Below are 15,675 nucleotides of genomic sequence, written 5' to 3' on the forward strand. Positions count from 1 at the left end.
ATTACTGGTGTCCCTGGACACTAGAGAAAAAGGCATTTAGTTTGATGAGTGGGATTTAGGTTACTGTTGACCAAAAAAATACTATATTCAAATAATATATCACCAAAGTTGGGCTGCAACTAACGAATACCTTTCATTGTGAATTAATCTGTGAATTTCTTTCTCAATTGGTCTGTAAAAAGGTCAGAAAAGGTTGCACATCACAATTTCTCACAGCTTAAGTTGACATATTTACGTCTTGTTTTGTCCCAACCATGAGCCTATACCCAAATATATGTGCTTTCATATCATAGAAGACCAGGATAATCAGAAAATATTCACATTTGAGATGCTGGAACCTGTAAATCTTTGAGATTTTTTACTTTAACGATTAATAGAATGTCAAAATAGTTGCTGATAAATCTTCCTTACTCAATCAATTAATCATTTCAGCTCCACAGTAAAGTTAAAAGACGTTAAATAAAACTTGCACTTGGAAATTGCAAACTGAGGCTACATGAGATTATTCTGGCAGAAATAACACACAACAACATGGATATAAGCCATGGAGGATTTAACACTAAACACCGATTTGCACAAAGCCAAACACACTAACACACTGATGGCTAGTTGCTATGCAAACACATTCTCAGTCAACTCACCTCCTCCAGCTCTTCCTCCTCACCTGACAACTTGACAAAGATTCTGTGAAATATGCTGCCAAAAGGGATATCATTACCAGGGGAGGAGTCCTGGCTTCAAGTCAGGTCAAATGCAAAAAAGAAACTGTGAATTCCTCCATGAAACTCCAATAAGGAATCACCACTCCTCTGCACACTGATAGATGGACCACAGCCCAGCCCTGTCCCTGCCTCTTACCCCCTCTTCTTCCTCTGGATTAAATCCACTGAGTCTCTGTCACTCCTCTCTTCCCCCTCTCTGTCATGAGCATGATCACATGTACATATACTACACAATTGGCCAAGGCAGATGTCCAAAGAGCAGAAACAGAGGGCTAGTGTTGGCCAATCGCAGGCTATAAATAGGCTTTTTGAGTTCATCATTGTCTCTTCCTATGATGGCGAAGAGCCTGGAGGGCTTGGAGAGAGGGAGGAAGGCAGATCAAGCAGCATCACTCTCTGCTGGCTTTTATTTCCCCTCCCTCGACTACAGATTCTCTATCAGTTTCACCTTTCCTGATTCTCTTCTTTTATAGGAAGATGTCTGAGCCATGCTGGAAATGATAACATCCATGTTTTGTTTTGTTTTTTACTGAATGACAAAACAAAATGAGGAATAAAATGCTGCAGAATGCATGAGATTGTACCTCCGAGTCTTATTTTGGTAAACAGCAGGGTGACTTTATAGTTACGCTGACCATCTATCACATTGTAAAGGTCACACATGTGACGTGCTCTAAAGTGTAAGGGACAGTGAACCCATGCCTACCTGCACAATTGCTGAATGTCACAGTGGACAAGATCACCAGCAAAATGCCAACAATGCCCTTAATGTAGTAGTAGTTGTGTATTGTGTCTATATGTCTGTATTATGTGTGTATAAGAGAGACTATAAAGACTGGTCGCTCAAGCTCTACAAATAAGAACCAGAGGCTCCTTTCCTAAAATACAATTATTGCTTTTAATAATTGTCCAAAGGCATATCCCTTAAACCATCATACAAAGAGCGATAAAAACACAAGATGGATGTCAGCCTCACTTAAATCACATCAAACACACAAAACCTTTTCTCTTCAGGGAGGCACTTAAACCTATAGTACGCATTTCTACAGATGGTAGTAATGTACCTGAACACTGCACACAGACATTTTTGCTTATTGGTTAAATTCATTTAAAGTTCTACTCTAGAGATATTAACTCTAGTGTAGAAACTTACGTGAATTAGTAAATAAGAAAATATGTTCCTCATTTTGGTTTAGTGCCAAACCATTCCTTACAAATGTGCTTAATGATGCAACAAGCATCACAGATATTAATATCTGTTTAAAACAACCACACAAACAAATCAAACATACAATGATTTCACCTCACTAGGGTGTCCATGCCAAACACCCAGTTAACAATTTATTAATTTATTGTTAGGTCAAGTTATAATATTAGTAATATACTATGGTACAGTATATGACCAAAGAAAATAACTATTAATTTAAGTATACAAATGATGATTCACTTAAGCTGAGATGTCCTAGTGTTTTTGGTAGCTATAGCATTACTAGAGAGAAATGTCTGATTGACTCATTGATTCACACTGCTCACTTAAACCGATCCAGAAGGTCTCTGGAGATGGTGAGTAATCCACTGAGCAAGAGGGGACATCCCAGGCTTTCAACGCTCATCATGCTTTCTCCTTTATCAACTGTCATCAGAGACTTAAGCAAGGAGTACACAAATCCAACACACAAAGTATTGAGTGTGAGTATTGACAAATATCATTGAGTATTTCACAAGAACATATGTACTACCCCCACAGACAAATCCACTGCAGGAGCTGTCCTGAGAAAATGTCAGATGTGGTTAAGAGCAACAATCTCAAATGAACATGATGATGAAATAAAAGGTCGATTGACTACTAGCTTAACAAAACATGGTACTTCATGTTTCTATATTGTCACATTCAGTTATTCAATTTGAATCCAGTGAAGCTTAATACTAGTATTGGGGCATTTATATTTGTTTCACTGTTATGGCTCAGGGACTATGAAGTTAAAGTGGACTTTGCAGTTGTTCACATCCAGGTCCAACAGTGTAGGACCTGTAATTCTTCAATAATCCTTCAGTTTTCTCCAGCAGGATGATTATACCAAACTGATGTAGAAAGCCACCGAGGCATTTTTTTAGTACCAAACTCTGGAATGCTCTTGACTTGCCAAATCATCTCGTCATCTGACCTCAATCCAACCGATCATGTTTTTCACGACAGAGCATCACCAGGGTGCCTGCTGAAAAGTCGTAGACTGGGAGGATTGCTGAGGATTTGCAAATGAAATTCTGCATAATCTACATTTCTTGCCTCTTAGAGGGAGAAGAAACACACTTTAAATGTAACATTGGCATTTTGTCACCTTTTAAGCTCCAATGGTGCGTTTGGTAGAAAACAGTTGCCTATTTACACGAGGCACACATTTAGCTCAATTTTGTCTCCACCAACTCCTGAAGGAAATATCTTGCTTTTTAACAGCTAAGTACTTAGTAAGCTACGTACTAGTTGCTACTTTTGTCTGCCGTTTGGTACTGGGCAGGTAGTGTAGCATGGGTAGCGTAGCATTATATTTATTTGCTCCCTGGAAACAATTATGAAAGTGGTCAGAATGAACAAAACTGTAATGTTGCAGTCTGTAAAATGGAAGAAAAATAAGTTGAAACTCACTAAAACTCTTTAGAGCTGACTGGGACTGCAGAGTCAGATGATCATTATAGGCCACCAATTTCACATTTGATCCACTGTTAATATAAAAATGTTAATTATAGAATAGGGCTGTCACTCCTCACTCCTCTTCAAAACTTACAACAGTTCCCTTGTCTTTCCATTCGGGGTCGCTATTGTGCAGAATTACCTTGAACCTCAATAGTGTGGCCTCCTTTATAGCAATGACATGTTACCATCCATCTGTTGCTTTTAACATTTAATTTTGACTGTTTTCTGGCACGGGGTTCTGTGATTTCACAATGTATGACCGTTTCATATAAATGGAGATGATTATTGATGATAATTATCTCAATAACAATCTATAACGACTCACACTTTGTTTCTCCTCCTTTTCCTCCCTACATCTCTCTCCCTCTTTCTGTCTCTGTGTCCTGACTCCTCCCCAAGTTCAGCCTGGTGTCCACTCAGCCTCCCACTGCTTCCCTTCATCTGACCAGTGTCTCCTCTCAACTCTTAATACCACTGAACAACCACAGAGAGGACCAGCCTTTCACTTCAGTGCAGGTAGGTTTGTTTAGGATAATCAACAGAAAAAGCATCTGATAAGTAACATCCTTGAAAAAGGCGCCAAGGTAAAAATGCTACAAGATTTATTGTAGTCATACTTGGAGACTATGCTGAAACTATCCCCGAACAGTCTTTATTTATTATTTTCCAAAAGATTGTTTGAGTGTATTGTAGGTTTTTGGGATGTCTGAGGTCACGACTGTTAACATGTGACTACAAAATGAAATGCAGGGAATTTCCTGTTTGTCAAGGGCGATCTAGTAGATTGCTGACTTTCTGTGTGGATCACCTTTGGCTGATGTATTGCAAACATTATGACAAGTGGTTGTTGCCATAAAGACATCAGACTCAGAACTCACATTGGTGTGGTGACCATGTAGAGTGTGTTCTGCTATGGCAGCAGGTACTTTGCATTTTACAATCAGGAATGAACAGTGCTTCTTATGCCGGTACGCTAAAACAAGAAGAGGGAAAGAAAGAGCAGTGTATCAAAGCAAAGTGGTACCTCTCCTTTTATAGGTACTGTTGCATCCAGCCTTAAGTGTTGCAGATGGCATCTGTCTGCAGAGTAACACTGGTCTGTGCTCCAGAAGACAGACATTATATATACAGTGAATAATAAATGTACACAACAGGCTCCCCCTGTATGCTTGCAGAATGCCTTTCGGGGGAGGAAACAAGTGCGGCTGTTGCCAGAAAACTGTCTACTTCGCTGAGGAAGTGCAGTGTGAGGGGAAGAGCTGGCATAAATCCTGTTTTCTGTGCAGTAAGTATTAAAGTTCTCAGGTAATCTGCTTTACTTGTCTACTGACTCCAAGTGCGTAACCAACTCTGAGATCACAAGAAGTGCCAGGGTGGAATGCAGAGTATTTGGCATCAGGGTAGGAAAGTGAGCATCTGCAGGTTTTTGCTCAGACATCTCGAGTCCTTATTTGGATCCAGTGGAAACATGTGACAAAGTCTTGGTCTTCCTTATATGGCAGAGGAAGGTACACAGCACAGTCAAGTATTTATCTGAGCTAGCTAAGTACATAATGGGTATGCCATTTTCTTCTTAAAAATGTCACGCATAGTTTGTGGTAAAGTCACAGCTAAAAATCTGTGAAAAAAATGTCAAGAACTGTATGTTTGGTTAGTTTAGTGCACAAGCATCTTCAACAAAAGAAAAATAAATAATCACATGCATATTCGTATTACTTATTAGGTTACACCCCTCCTCCCCTTTTCTTTGTTGTAAGTGGTCTGTAAGAAGAACTTGGACAGCACAACAGTGGCCGTTCATGTAGATGAGATCTACTGCAAATCTTGCTATGGCAAGAAGTACGGGCCGAAAGGCTACGGCTTTGGAGGTGGAGCCGGCACTCTGAGTATGGACACGGGAGAAGGACTTGGAATCAAGCCTGAAGTGTGAGCAAAACAGCGCTTCCTCTTGTTATTTTAAACAATTTAAAACACTTAAAGCTGTGCTGCTACTGTATATTCAGATTATAGAATGACAGAGTGCAGTTCATGTAATGCTTGAACGGTAAGGTGTTCACAGACAAAACTACTTCTACACATGCTGGATCAAAAGCCTCAACTGAGGGATGAAACAACAACAAAAGAATCAACATGTATATTTGTATTAGTAGCTCTTATTACGTTTAAGCACTGCACTGCACTGTGTCTCAGTCTCAGAGATTTCCTCCAGCTGATCCCTTTCCTTCCTCAGTTACCGCCTTCTTTAAAGCTCTGTTTTTTCTTGACAGACAAGCTCCTCATCGCCCTACGAATAACCCCAACGCTTCAAAGTTTGCCCAGAAAACCGGGGGCTCGGATGTGTGCCCTCGCTGTGGGAATACAGTGTACGCAGCGGAGAAGGTTATCGGAGGAGGCAATGTAAGAGAGACTTATCTATACGATTATCTCAGTTTATGAATGGTGGATTTATTTGTAAGTTCTCTGTATATTCTTGAGCTTGAACCAACTCTCTGCTCCCTCATCAGTCCTGGCATAAAGCCTGCTTTCGCTGCGCCAAGTGTGGCAAAGGACTCGAGTCCACGACCGTGGCTGATAGAGATGGGGAGATCTTCTGTAAAGGTCTGTGTGAATCAAAAAATTTTATTAGTTGATGGGCAAAAAATTTAATCTGCAACCATTCTCAATGATTATTCATTATTTTTCCAGCAAAAATACTAAATATTCCTTTGGTCCAACTTCTAAAATTTTCTTTGTCATGTGTGACATTAAATTGAATATATTTGGGGGGGTTTAAAGATGCCCCATTGGGCTTTAAGAAATACCAATGGGGATTTTCACTATTTAATGATATCCTGTAGACCAAACAATATATATTATTTGAGATAAAATAATAAATGAGTTTATGAAAATAACTTCTTGCAGTCCTTACATCAAAACTACACAAATAGCTGTCACTAATGAGACAATACTGGGAAATTTCTGACATGAATGAATCATTACTGCATTACTGTACTGCACGACTTGCAGTTTTTTGTGATAGGCATTGTAATTGTACAACATACAGTTCTTCATGTGCTTGGTTGAGTTTAACCTCAACTAGTGACATCGGAACCTAAACCTGTGGAGCAGAAGCAGTTGCTCTAAATTACGTAAGACAGAGACCCAACAGGTCAGCAGCCCTCTGACTTCCTGTTTGTCAGTTACCTAGTATAAATAACCACTACCACTACCAACTAAAAGTCTCTGTGGTTCTGATACTGTGGCTCTGCAAATTGAGGTTTATATATTAAAACCATTAGTTTGTTATCCAAACTCCAGTCTGACAGTGTATTATATGCAGTGTTTCTCAGTCTCCGTAATGTCATTCACAGGTTGCTATGCAAAGAACTTTGGTCCCAAGGGGTTTGGCTTTGGTCAGGGTGCAGGAGCTCTGGCTCATTCCCAGTAAAGCCTGAAGCCTCGGCCCACCTGGGACTGACATCTGAGCTCTGATATCATCGCTTCCAGGATCCGTCAGTCAATATCTAGCCTATTTTACTCTGCCCTTTCACTCTAGCTAAAAGGCATGGACGAATGAAAGAAGCACACAACACACAGCTTTTTGAATGAGTTCACCAAGTAGATTTTGCTCTGTGTGATGCATTTGAATCTAGATTATGATGTTCTAGTTTTTGACTGGTTAAACAACTAAATGTCATGCTAAACATTTATAACACTGAATTATAACTCAGTGTTTTGATGTGCACATTGTGTGTGTTTAAAGTGACGAGTTAACAGCAAGCTGGCTCCAAAATAAATAATATTTAATAATTAAAACTCTGTGGTTGCAGTACTGAGACCCTCGCACTATAGTAACATGATTGAGTTTGGCAAAAATTGAGCATGTGAATCAGTCGAACAAAATAAGACCAACATGTTCCCAACTGACAGCTGTGAAAAAAAGGCTCACATTATGCTTCAGTTACACTTAAGAGAAAATCTTCTTTCCTGCCTTACATGTCACATGGTGTAAATACTGTTTTAAGATACACGCTATTGCTGAGACACAAAATAAATATCAGGCAAAAAAAGGATGGATTTTTTTATTATTCCCGCGTGATGCAAAGTTTTGCATGCCTTACACAACTGTCATTGTTCTTTGTGTGGTTCTGATCTGATGAAATCAGTGTGCATGTTTACATGGTCTTGGGTGTGCTTGTTATTCCTTCTAATCATCGTCACACAGAGCCAAATGCCAGCTGTTGCGGCAAAACAACAGAGTCGTAGTGCTCAGCCCTGTCTCTGCCATCGCCGAAGAGTTGGCACACTGAGCACAGTGCTAGGCATCTATGGTGGGGTGGGGGCAGCAGTTTGTTTTGGCACTGAGTACAACATGTGAGTCACATCAACAGCAAAACTGGGTCTGAAATCCACGCAAAGATTAAAGTATAACGCTGTGATCTGTTCCAGAGCATTCATGTATTTAGATTCATAATAAAATAGAGACCATCTTGAGATGGGATCAAATTAAAATTAATGTGGGTGACAAGCATAAAGTGGGGGGGCACTGGCCCATTCACTGCTTCCTACTCCCCTAATTCTGGTGCCCATGTTCGGACCACACCCTCATCTTCGAACTTGGCCTTCATTTTTATTACTACACACCTGTAAAGTTTTGTGACTGCATCCAGGGTGCACACTACAGGGGAGCCAGAGGCAAAAAAAGTTAAAGAACTGAGTCAACAGTACATTAAAGTGCAGTAGTATGTAGGTATTATTTGGTGGGTTTTGTTTTTTTTACCCGCTGACTATATGACCAGTAATCGAACACCATTTCCACCACATGGCTTTTGGTGTACAGTTTCTGGAAGTTGACACAGTGCATCATCCTAGCCTTGGTTTAAATCTTTAGGTGTGAACCCGCCTTTAAACTATACTTTACGACAAAGTGTTGGATGTGAAAACTACTGTAAACTGCTATATAATCCACTGGCATCTGTATAAATGAGTTAGGGTTCACTTTCCTAGAGACAGCCTAGCAAACACACAGAGCACTTTGTTAATCCTGCTGCCATATATACTGTGGAATTATAATCAGCTGCCATGAGCCAACAGCCTGGATCTCAGTGTCATAAATCAAATCAGGATCAGGAATTTGTAAGTCCTGACTCATCAAGAACAAAAGAACAGACCTGCAAATTTTAACAATCTAAGGCTTCTTTTAAAAAAAATGGAGGATGAGATTGCAGACCATGAAAATGAAATTATCTCATACATCCTCAGATTCATTTCACTATAAAGACGTGAGTTTGAACAATGCACATATGGGATATGAAGCTGTAATAAATAGCAGGGTTGGTGGCCCAGCAGGTCACAGTGGTCTCAAGAGGCTGACAACTTGCAAATTAGCGCACTGAACTGCTGCTCGTCCTCTGCAAGTAGGAGACAATCCAACAGCCACACACATGTTGCCACATATGCAGAGCATGTGTTTAGAAAAAGGGTGGAGGGACATTACAATGCAGATGCTTCATACAAAGAGTCAACAGAGCGGTTTGATGAGGATGAAAATGATGTGAATCATATGCTTTGGCCTTTGCATTCACCAGATGTCAACTCAGTTTAACAGCTATGGGAGATTTTGGACTGACATGTTCCACCATCAAACACCAAATGATGGAATAGATTTTGGAAGAATGGTGTTGCCATCCCTCCAGCAGAGTTCAGAGATTCAGAGAACGTTATGCCAAAAAGTATTGAAGCCATTCTGCCTTCACTAGCAGCGAGCTAAACACCCTTTTAATAGGTGTTCAAGATGGCCTTTAAAGGTTTTTAATGGAAGCAGTTGTGAAACTTTGAAGATGTGTATTTATAGCAGTTTTATTGAAAGTGGTTACAAATATCCAATACAATAAACAAAAGTTTAAACCAAATCCAAACCACAAATTAACTACTATTAAACAATCTTTTAATAAATCTAAAAGATAACTGAGTAAATAACTATAATTAAAACAATAGTTAATCTAGAAGACATAAATAAATGAGAAATAAAATTCAATAGTAGCCCAACAGTTAATTCACATTAATAGATTGTCCTGCAGGGCTTTTTTTGGGAAAGGGATATTTTCCCGATTAATAGCATAGTCAACACAATGTAAAAAAAAAAAATAGAAGAAAGAAACTAAAGATCCAGGCAAGAAAAGCATAAAAATCAGCAAATAGTCACATTTAAGAATCTGTGAGTCATTTATACTAAATAAATGACTAAAATGATTAATCAATTATTAAATATTTAATCAACTAATCTATTAATTGACTAATCATTTGCAAGTGTGTCACTTGATTTGGCAAATTTAAGAACCCTTAATTTTTCATGAAGAGAGCCGTCAATACTGTGATCTTCCAGCCTCCCAACTGGCTTGGCTGTGGCTCCGGTACAAGTAAATGATTGAAGAGTCTAGACGGCTAGATGGCTAATGAGAAAACGACATGGTTTACTTATTCTGGTCTCATTGTACAAACAGGCAGCTCAGGAAAACTAGCCTAAGCTTTTGTAATTTATATTCCCGTGAAAGTAGTAAGAGACCACAACTTTCCCTTTTTTTCCCATTTTGCTGGGTGGCTCTATGGATGGCAATGTCCGTCTCTCCATCTGTCAGTCGGTCCACATCAAAGCTGTCAAACTGAACTTCAAAATTTGTGCCACTGCTTCCCAAGCTGAAGACTATTAAATCTCTAACACAAACCAGACATAAGTGATTTTGTGGATTAATTTAAAGGACTGATTGTCCTTGCATGAGTGAACTGAGCACACAAAGAGCGGCAGCATCACAAGGTGATACAATTTGTCTATGTTTAGTTGGTAGGCCTTAGCTAAATGTATACTGGAAACTGCATTCCTGCCTTAAAACCACGGCTTAGCGTTGTCTGCAGCTATTATCCTAATCAGACCAAGGGGGCCCTGCCGTCTCAGGGGGACAGGGCACATTTCCAACATCACTCTCAGTAGCCAAAGAAAATCTCAGAAAAGCATTTACAGTGAGACAAACAGTTTGGCTGTGGCTGCTTGAAGTTTGCCTCAAATGGGAAAAAATAAGGGTCACTTGAACTTGAACACATGGGACCTTATTTCGGAACAAAATTGTACGGTAGTCAATGGCAAGAGAGAACTAATTTTTTGATCCCGTTTGAATTGTGCACAGAATTATATGATGTTTGTCAATTTAAAATATAAATTTGAAGGTCAAGAAAGTCGCAGTTTGCTGTAAAACAGTTGAGGTATAAGACTGTGAAAATACATAATTACAAAGACCACAAACCCAAAAGTCGTGTATGTGACATCGTAACTGTTTCTCTCGATGACTGAAGCTAACGTTACACATACATATAACATCAGATGAGTTACATTTTTGTGTGGAACATAGCTAAATTACCTAGCTGGTGGCAGCCAATGAACGTTGCTGACGTTACATTGTGCGAGACGAGAAATGTAGTTCATTGAAGAGATTTCACACAAATCTAAATGTAACTTTGGACAAACTGCGACTTTCTTGACTGGCAAAATTTAATTTTAAATTGACCAACATCATATGTGTAATTCAGGGCTCAATTCTAACGGTATAAAAAGATAAGTCGCCACTGACTACCGTACATATTTTTTCTGAAATAAGGTCCCATGGGGCAGAAGCGGAAGCGAGGGACTTAAGCTGTCTATAAGACAGTGGTCAGCCGATATGAGTTTTTCAGTGGCTGATTTCAGAACATGATGTTTAAGGGAGAGTGGGGTACAGTTTGTCAGAAGTGAAGTCATTCAACTGCCTTTTTCTCAACAATATAACAATATATATTTAACGCTAGCCAATAATGGTTTAGGATTAGATTTGCCGCCATTTAGGACAGGAGAAACGTGTTAACTTTTAGAAAAGACAAAGGTGACAGACGACATTTAGAGCTTGAAATTTTTCACCACTTTCCCAAAACTCACAGTGGGGAGTGCCGACATCGTTCCACAGGAGCCACACTGAAAAGGCTGCCTGCAGACGTGTCCGCATACATTTTTTGTTTATCAGACTCAAGAGCGCAGGAATCAGCAGATAATGGGCTGACCGATTAATCTGTCCATCACTATTACAAGAGTAGAGAAGATCCTACCTACAGCTTTAAATAGTTTACCCACGTGAAAGAGGAAAAACAGATAACAACTGACTGAAAACGGCTGAAGTGAAAGTCGACAAGGATGTTGTTTATCCTGTCCTTGCACACAGAAAGGTTCACATACATTATTATAAAGAGGCAGAGAGCAGTGATCTGTCAACACAAGAGGCCACCCCCTCTAATGGGGTGCGTGTTTCTATTTAAGTCTCCTTGTGATAGAGGAGGGACAAAGGGGAGCAGGAGATAAATATGCGGTTGTGTTCACTCCATCACTTTGTGTCGGTCTGCATCCACAGCATCAACACAGGAAGGTAAGGCCATGAATCTATATTATATATATATATATATATATATCTCATGCTATACTAAATCAAACTAAACTAATCATAGGGTCTACAGAATTAAATCAAATAGCAAAAAATGTCAATAATATGTTTGCAAAGCCATGGGGACGTCTTAAAGTATCTATTTTTATCCGACCAACAGTCCAAGACCAAAGATACCATCACAGAATACGAAGAAAACCAGCAAATGTTCACATTTGAGAAGCATGACATTAGATGGAAGCCAGCACTCTTTTGCTTAAAAAATAAACTATTAATTATTTGTTTATTATTAAACTATCAATCAATTATTATGATTGTTGACAAATAATCTTTAATAACTTATCATTCAACTAAATGTTTCAGTTCTAATTCCATTAAAAAACATTTAAATTAAAGTCAAGGGAGAGATACTACAGTTTAAATGATATGGTAAACTCTAAAGTTGAAATGCTAATTAATCAATTGACAGACATTGACAAATGATATGCTGCTTGTCTTTGTCTTATATGGTAGGAAAGTAAAATGTTGGTCAGACTAAACAAGTAACAACCAAATCAAGAAAATAATAAGATTAATCAATAATGAAAAGAACTGTTAGTTAAACTCTCAAATGGTTGACTAATTTACATAGTCTCAAGGTATATATCACCCAAAGCTATGTAGAACATGCACATTATTTTTTACCCTTTTGCTTGGTAAAGTCAAATGGGCATTCTTCAAAAGGTTTCGGTCAGTAGTCTTCTGAGAATGGGGGACCATGTCTATATTTGTGTCTTTATCCAGTGGAAAAGTGGAGCTGAAAGCAGGAAATGTTATCCATCTGGAATAGCTGCCATGTCGGGACCTTGCATGCTTCTCCCTGTCTGCCATCACTTTGCTTTCTGGCAGATGAGTGTGCTATCAGCACTGGGAGGTGACTGGATGATTCTGTCCAGCAGGCCTTTCTACGAGTAAGACATAACAATGCTAGATAAACAAAACAAGCTGTGAAAAGTCACATCCCTTAGTAATGTTATATAATAATCACAAACCACTGGTAAAGAATAGTAAAAGCAATGGAGTAATAATTAACACTAGGTAACAGTCTATAAAAGATCAAAAGATACTGTATATTTCCATTCGTGTAACACTATACCGTCGACTGTGAGGTGGAATGTATCTATAGTGGAGCTAAAAGGGAAAACATATTTAAGACCCAGTGGGGCACTTGACCCAAGTGGTCCCTACTGTTGAGAACTTCAGAGACAAAAGGTTTTATTTTTGTCTTCCAGGGGGAATTGAAATAGCCAAGATGCCTGAGAAAGTGTAAGTGTATTGTGTTTCTGTTATTGTTTCCATTTCCAAATCTGAGTATCCATTTCATACAGCAAATTGGATTTATCTATAGAACACATTATTAAATATAATTTGGCAACTACCAGATACAACTCATTAACATGTCTGCTATCTGCAATGCTAATGCTACATTTCTGTGTCTATTGTGCCCTTTATTATTTTCTACCCACAGACCGGAGGTAAGATTTCACAAGACACTATGCACTAAAGAAATCTAATAACATGTGAACATGATTATCACTGGGCTATTAAAATATCCCATTTAATCTATCTTCGCAGAGGAAATCTAAAATCTCAGCCTCCCGCAAGCTCATGCTGAAGGTGAGTCCTCAGTCCGTTTGCACAGACTGTGTCTTCAGTCAGAAAGACAGTGAATCACAAAAGTTAATTTACTTTGTGTGTGGTATTTCAGAGCTTGATGGTTGCCAAGGCCAAGGAGGAGCTGGAGCAGGAGATGGAAGAAAAAGAGGAACAGAAGGAAAATTACCTGAAAGACAAATCTCCTCCAATACAGACCAGTAGCATGTCCTTAGCAGAGCTACGGGTATAATTTTACATTTACCACCAGACACCAGTCTTTTTGGCTCACTGAAATATTTTTGCTAAAGATGTTATTTCAATCAGGAGGTGAGAAATTAATATCCAAATCCTCTTATTTTCTATGTAGACGTTATGTGAAGAGCTGCATGCCAAAATAGATGTGGTGGACGAGGAGCGGTATGACATTGAAGCCAAAGTCTTGCACAACAACAGAGAGGTAACTCTCTCTAAACATTGTTTCAGAAAGATAACAACAAACAGCATTGATCATTTCCACATCAACAGATGTTGCTTTAAATGAAGTGATCCTACAATGGGACATTCAGTTTTAAAGTTGAATACCTGCTGCTGGCTGTGGCAGATTACCTACATTAACTTCCTCTATACCTTCTCCACAGATCAAAGACCTAAACATTAAGGTACTGGACCTGCGAGGGAAGTTTAAGAGACCCAACCTCAGAAGGGTGAGGGTCTCTGCTGATGCCATCCTGCGCTCCCTACTGGGCTCCAAACACAAGGTGTCTCTGGATCTGCGAGCTAATCTTAAATCAGTCAAGAAGGAGGACACAGAAAAGGTGGGGGTGTGTTGAAGAAAGTCAAAGCTAAGGAGATGCTCTTGGCAAAAAAAAATTATTATTCCTACAGCACACAAGGTGCAGAGACGTTTTCCATGGTATTAATTTCTGTGTGCAGTTTAAGCCTTTGGCTTCATTGTGGTTTGTGTAAAACAAACCAATCAGCTTTCTTTGCCAAAACAAAGAGAAACAACTGATGCAAAATATCATACTCCTACATCCCAAGAGTGTTTCTGTTTAATGGAGAGGCTCCAGCTGTAGAAATAAACTCCATCTAACATCTGATGGACTCATGTTAGACTTGAATGCATCTAAATGTGCAGAAAGCCTTCAGTCTAACACCACATGTTTTCTGGGATTCTCTCTGTGCAGGAGAAGACGGTGGAGATGAGTGACTGGAGAAAGAATGTGGAAGCCATGTCAGGCATGGAGGGCCGCAAGAAGATGTTTGATGCAGCGAAGGGCCCAAACCAGTAAACAGGTGTTCTTCAAGAAACAGCTGGCTTCCATCTAATGTCAAATACCATAACTTGTAAACCGCAGAGTGTAGAAGACAAGAACACAAAACATAAATGCATAAACTCTCAAGTACTTCAGAGGGTTGCAAACAATTTGTTGGTATTTTATATTCACTACACTGTGTGTTTTGTTTCATTGTCACTGAAATAAACACAGCATATACAGTCTCTTTTTGGTTGTAGTGCATTTTTTTGAATATTAACTAATAAGAAGGGAAGCACACACGCCCCAGCTGTTCTGCAATACCAGTGGATTTAGGATATTGCTTTCATGAACATGTGATGTTTTGTGGACTGCTTGTTCTCCACACACACATTTTAAGTGAAGATACAGAGCTTTTTAAGATAATGCATTCCAAATGTAATCTAAGCCAGATGACACAAAAACTACAATCAGTGCAATACAGTGAAGACCCAATTTTCAACAAAATACAAGACAGAATGGCAACAACTGAGGCTATAATTCACCATTACTCACTAGTGATGCGCGATACCACTTAATTCCTATCTGATCCAATACCAAGTAATACCCAGGCTGGTATTGCCGATACCAATACCAATACTTTTTACATATTTTATTTCTAGTTTAATGTGACCTCCCTCCTCCCGTTTCTGTATTTATGAGAGAAATAAGGAGTCGGCTGTAACCCTACCAATTCAAAATAATAGCTGCATAATGACAAGACATCAAACTACCGTCATATTCTTTAATTATAATGAAAATATCCTGCACACAACTGCGGCTTCATAACATCATCATATTATTGTGACAGACTTAATCTCAGTTGTTTAGTGAAGTTTGCAGTGCTGCCAAAGTATTTCACTGTCTTTACACACACATCACACACAGCGTCA

General features: G+C 39.1%; 3 protein-coding genes across 15 annotated transcripts in view; 2 read left to right on the top strand and 1 right to left on the bottom strand.

Annotated features, from left to right (window-relative positions):
- nav1b (neuron navigator 1b) overlaps positions 1 to 15,675 on the bottom strand; it is an 87,577-nt gene that overhangs the window by 70,916 nt on the left and 986 nt on the right. The gene's annotated exons all lie outside the window — the stretch shown is intronic.
- On the top strand, positions 3,805 to 8,142 carry LOC123987288 (cysteine and glycine-rich protein 1-like). The gene is made up of 6 exons (XM_046076037.1): positions 3,805 to 3,930; positions 4,590 to 4,699; positions 5,172 to 5,340; positions 5,682 to 5,811; positions 5,919 to 6,012; positions 6,765 to 8,142. Exons 2-6 carry the CDS (start codon positions 4,591 to 4,593, stop codon positions 6,839 to 6,841), a joined length of 579 nt encoding a protein of 192 aa, XP_045931993.1. The 5' UTR covers positions 3,805 to 3,930; position 4,590; the 3' UTR covers positions 6,842 to 8,142.
- LOC123987287 (troponin I, slow skeletal muscle-like) lies at positions 10,660 to 14,988 on the top strand. Of its 3 annotated transcripts, none has more exons than XM_046076036.1 (8): positions 10,660 to 11,837; positions 13,124 to 13,157; positions 13,360 to 13,366; positions 13,467 to 13,508; positions 13,600 to 13,731; positions 13,855 to 13,944; positions 14,126 to 14,302; positions 14,675 to 14,988. In XM_046076036.1, the coding sequence occupies exons 2-8, from the start codon at positions 13,144 to 13,146 to the stop codon at positions 14,777 to 14,779; spliced, it is 567 nt and encodes a 188-aa protein (XP_045931992.1). In that variant the 5' UTR covers positions 10,660 to 11,837; positions 13,124 to 13,143; the 3' UTR covers positions 14,780 to 14,988. The 3 variants fall into 3 exon arrangements, with proteins under 3 accessions (XP_045931992.1, XP_045931990.1, XP_045931991.1); XM_046076035.1 differs by lacking the exon at positions 10,660 to 11,837 and adding an exon at positions 12,241 to 12,802; XM_046076034.1 differs by lacking the exon at positions 10,660 to 11,837 and having other exon boundaries at positions 12,236 to 13,366.

This window comes from Micropterus dolomieu, linkage group LG18 (genome assembly GCF_021292245.1).
Source record: "Micropterus dolomieu isolate WLL.071019.BEF.003 ecotype Adirondacks linkage group LG18, ASM2129224v1, whole genome shotgun sequence".
NCBI lineage: Eukaryota > Metazoa > Chordata > Actinopteri > Centrarchiformes > Centrarchidae > Micropterus > Micropterus dolomieu.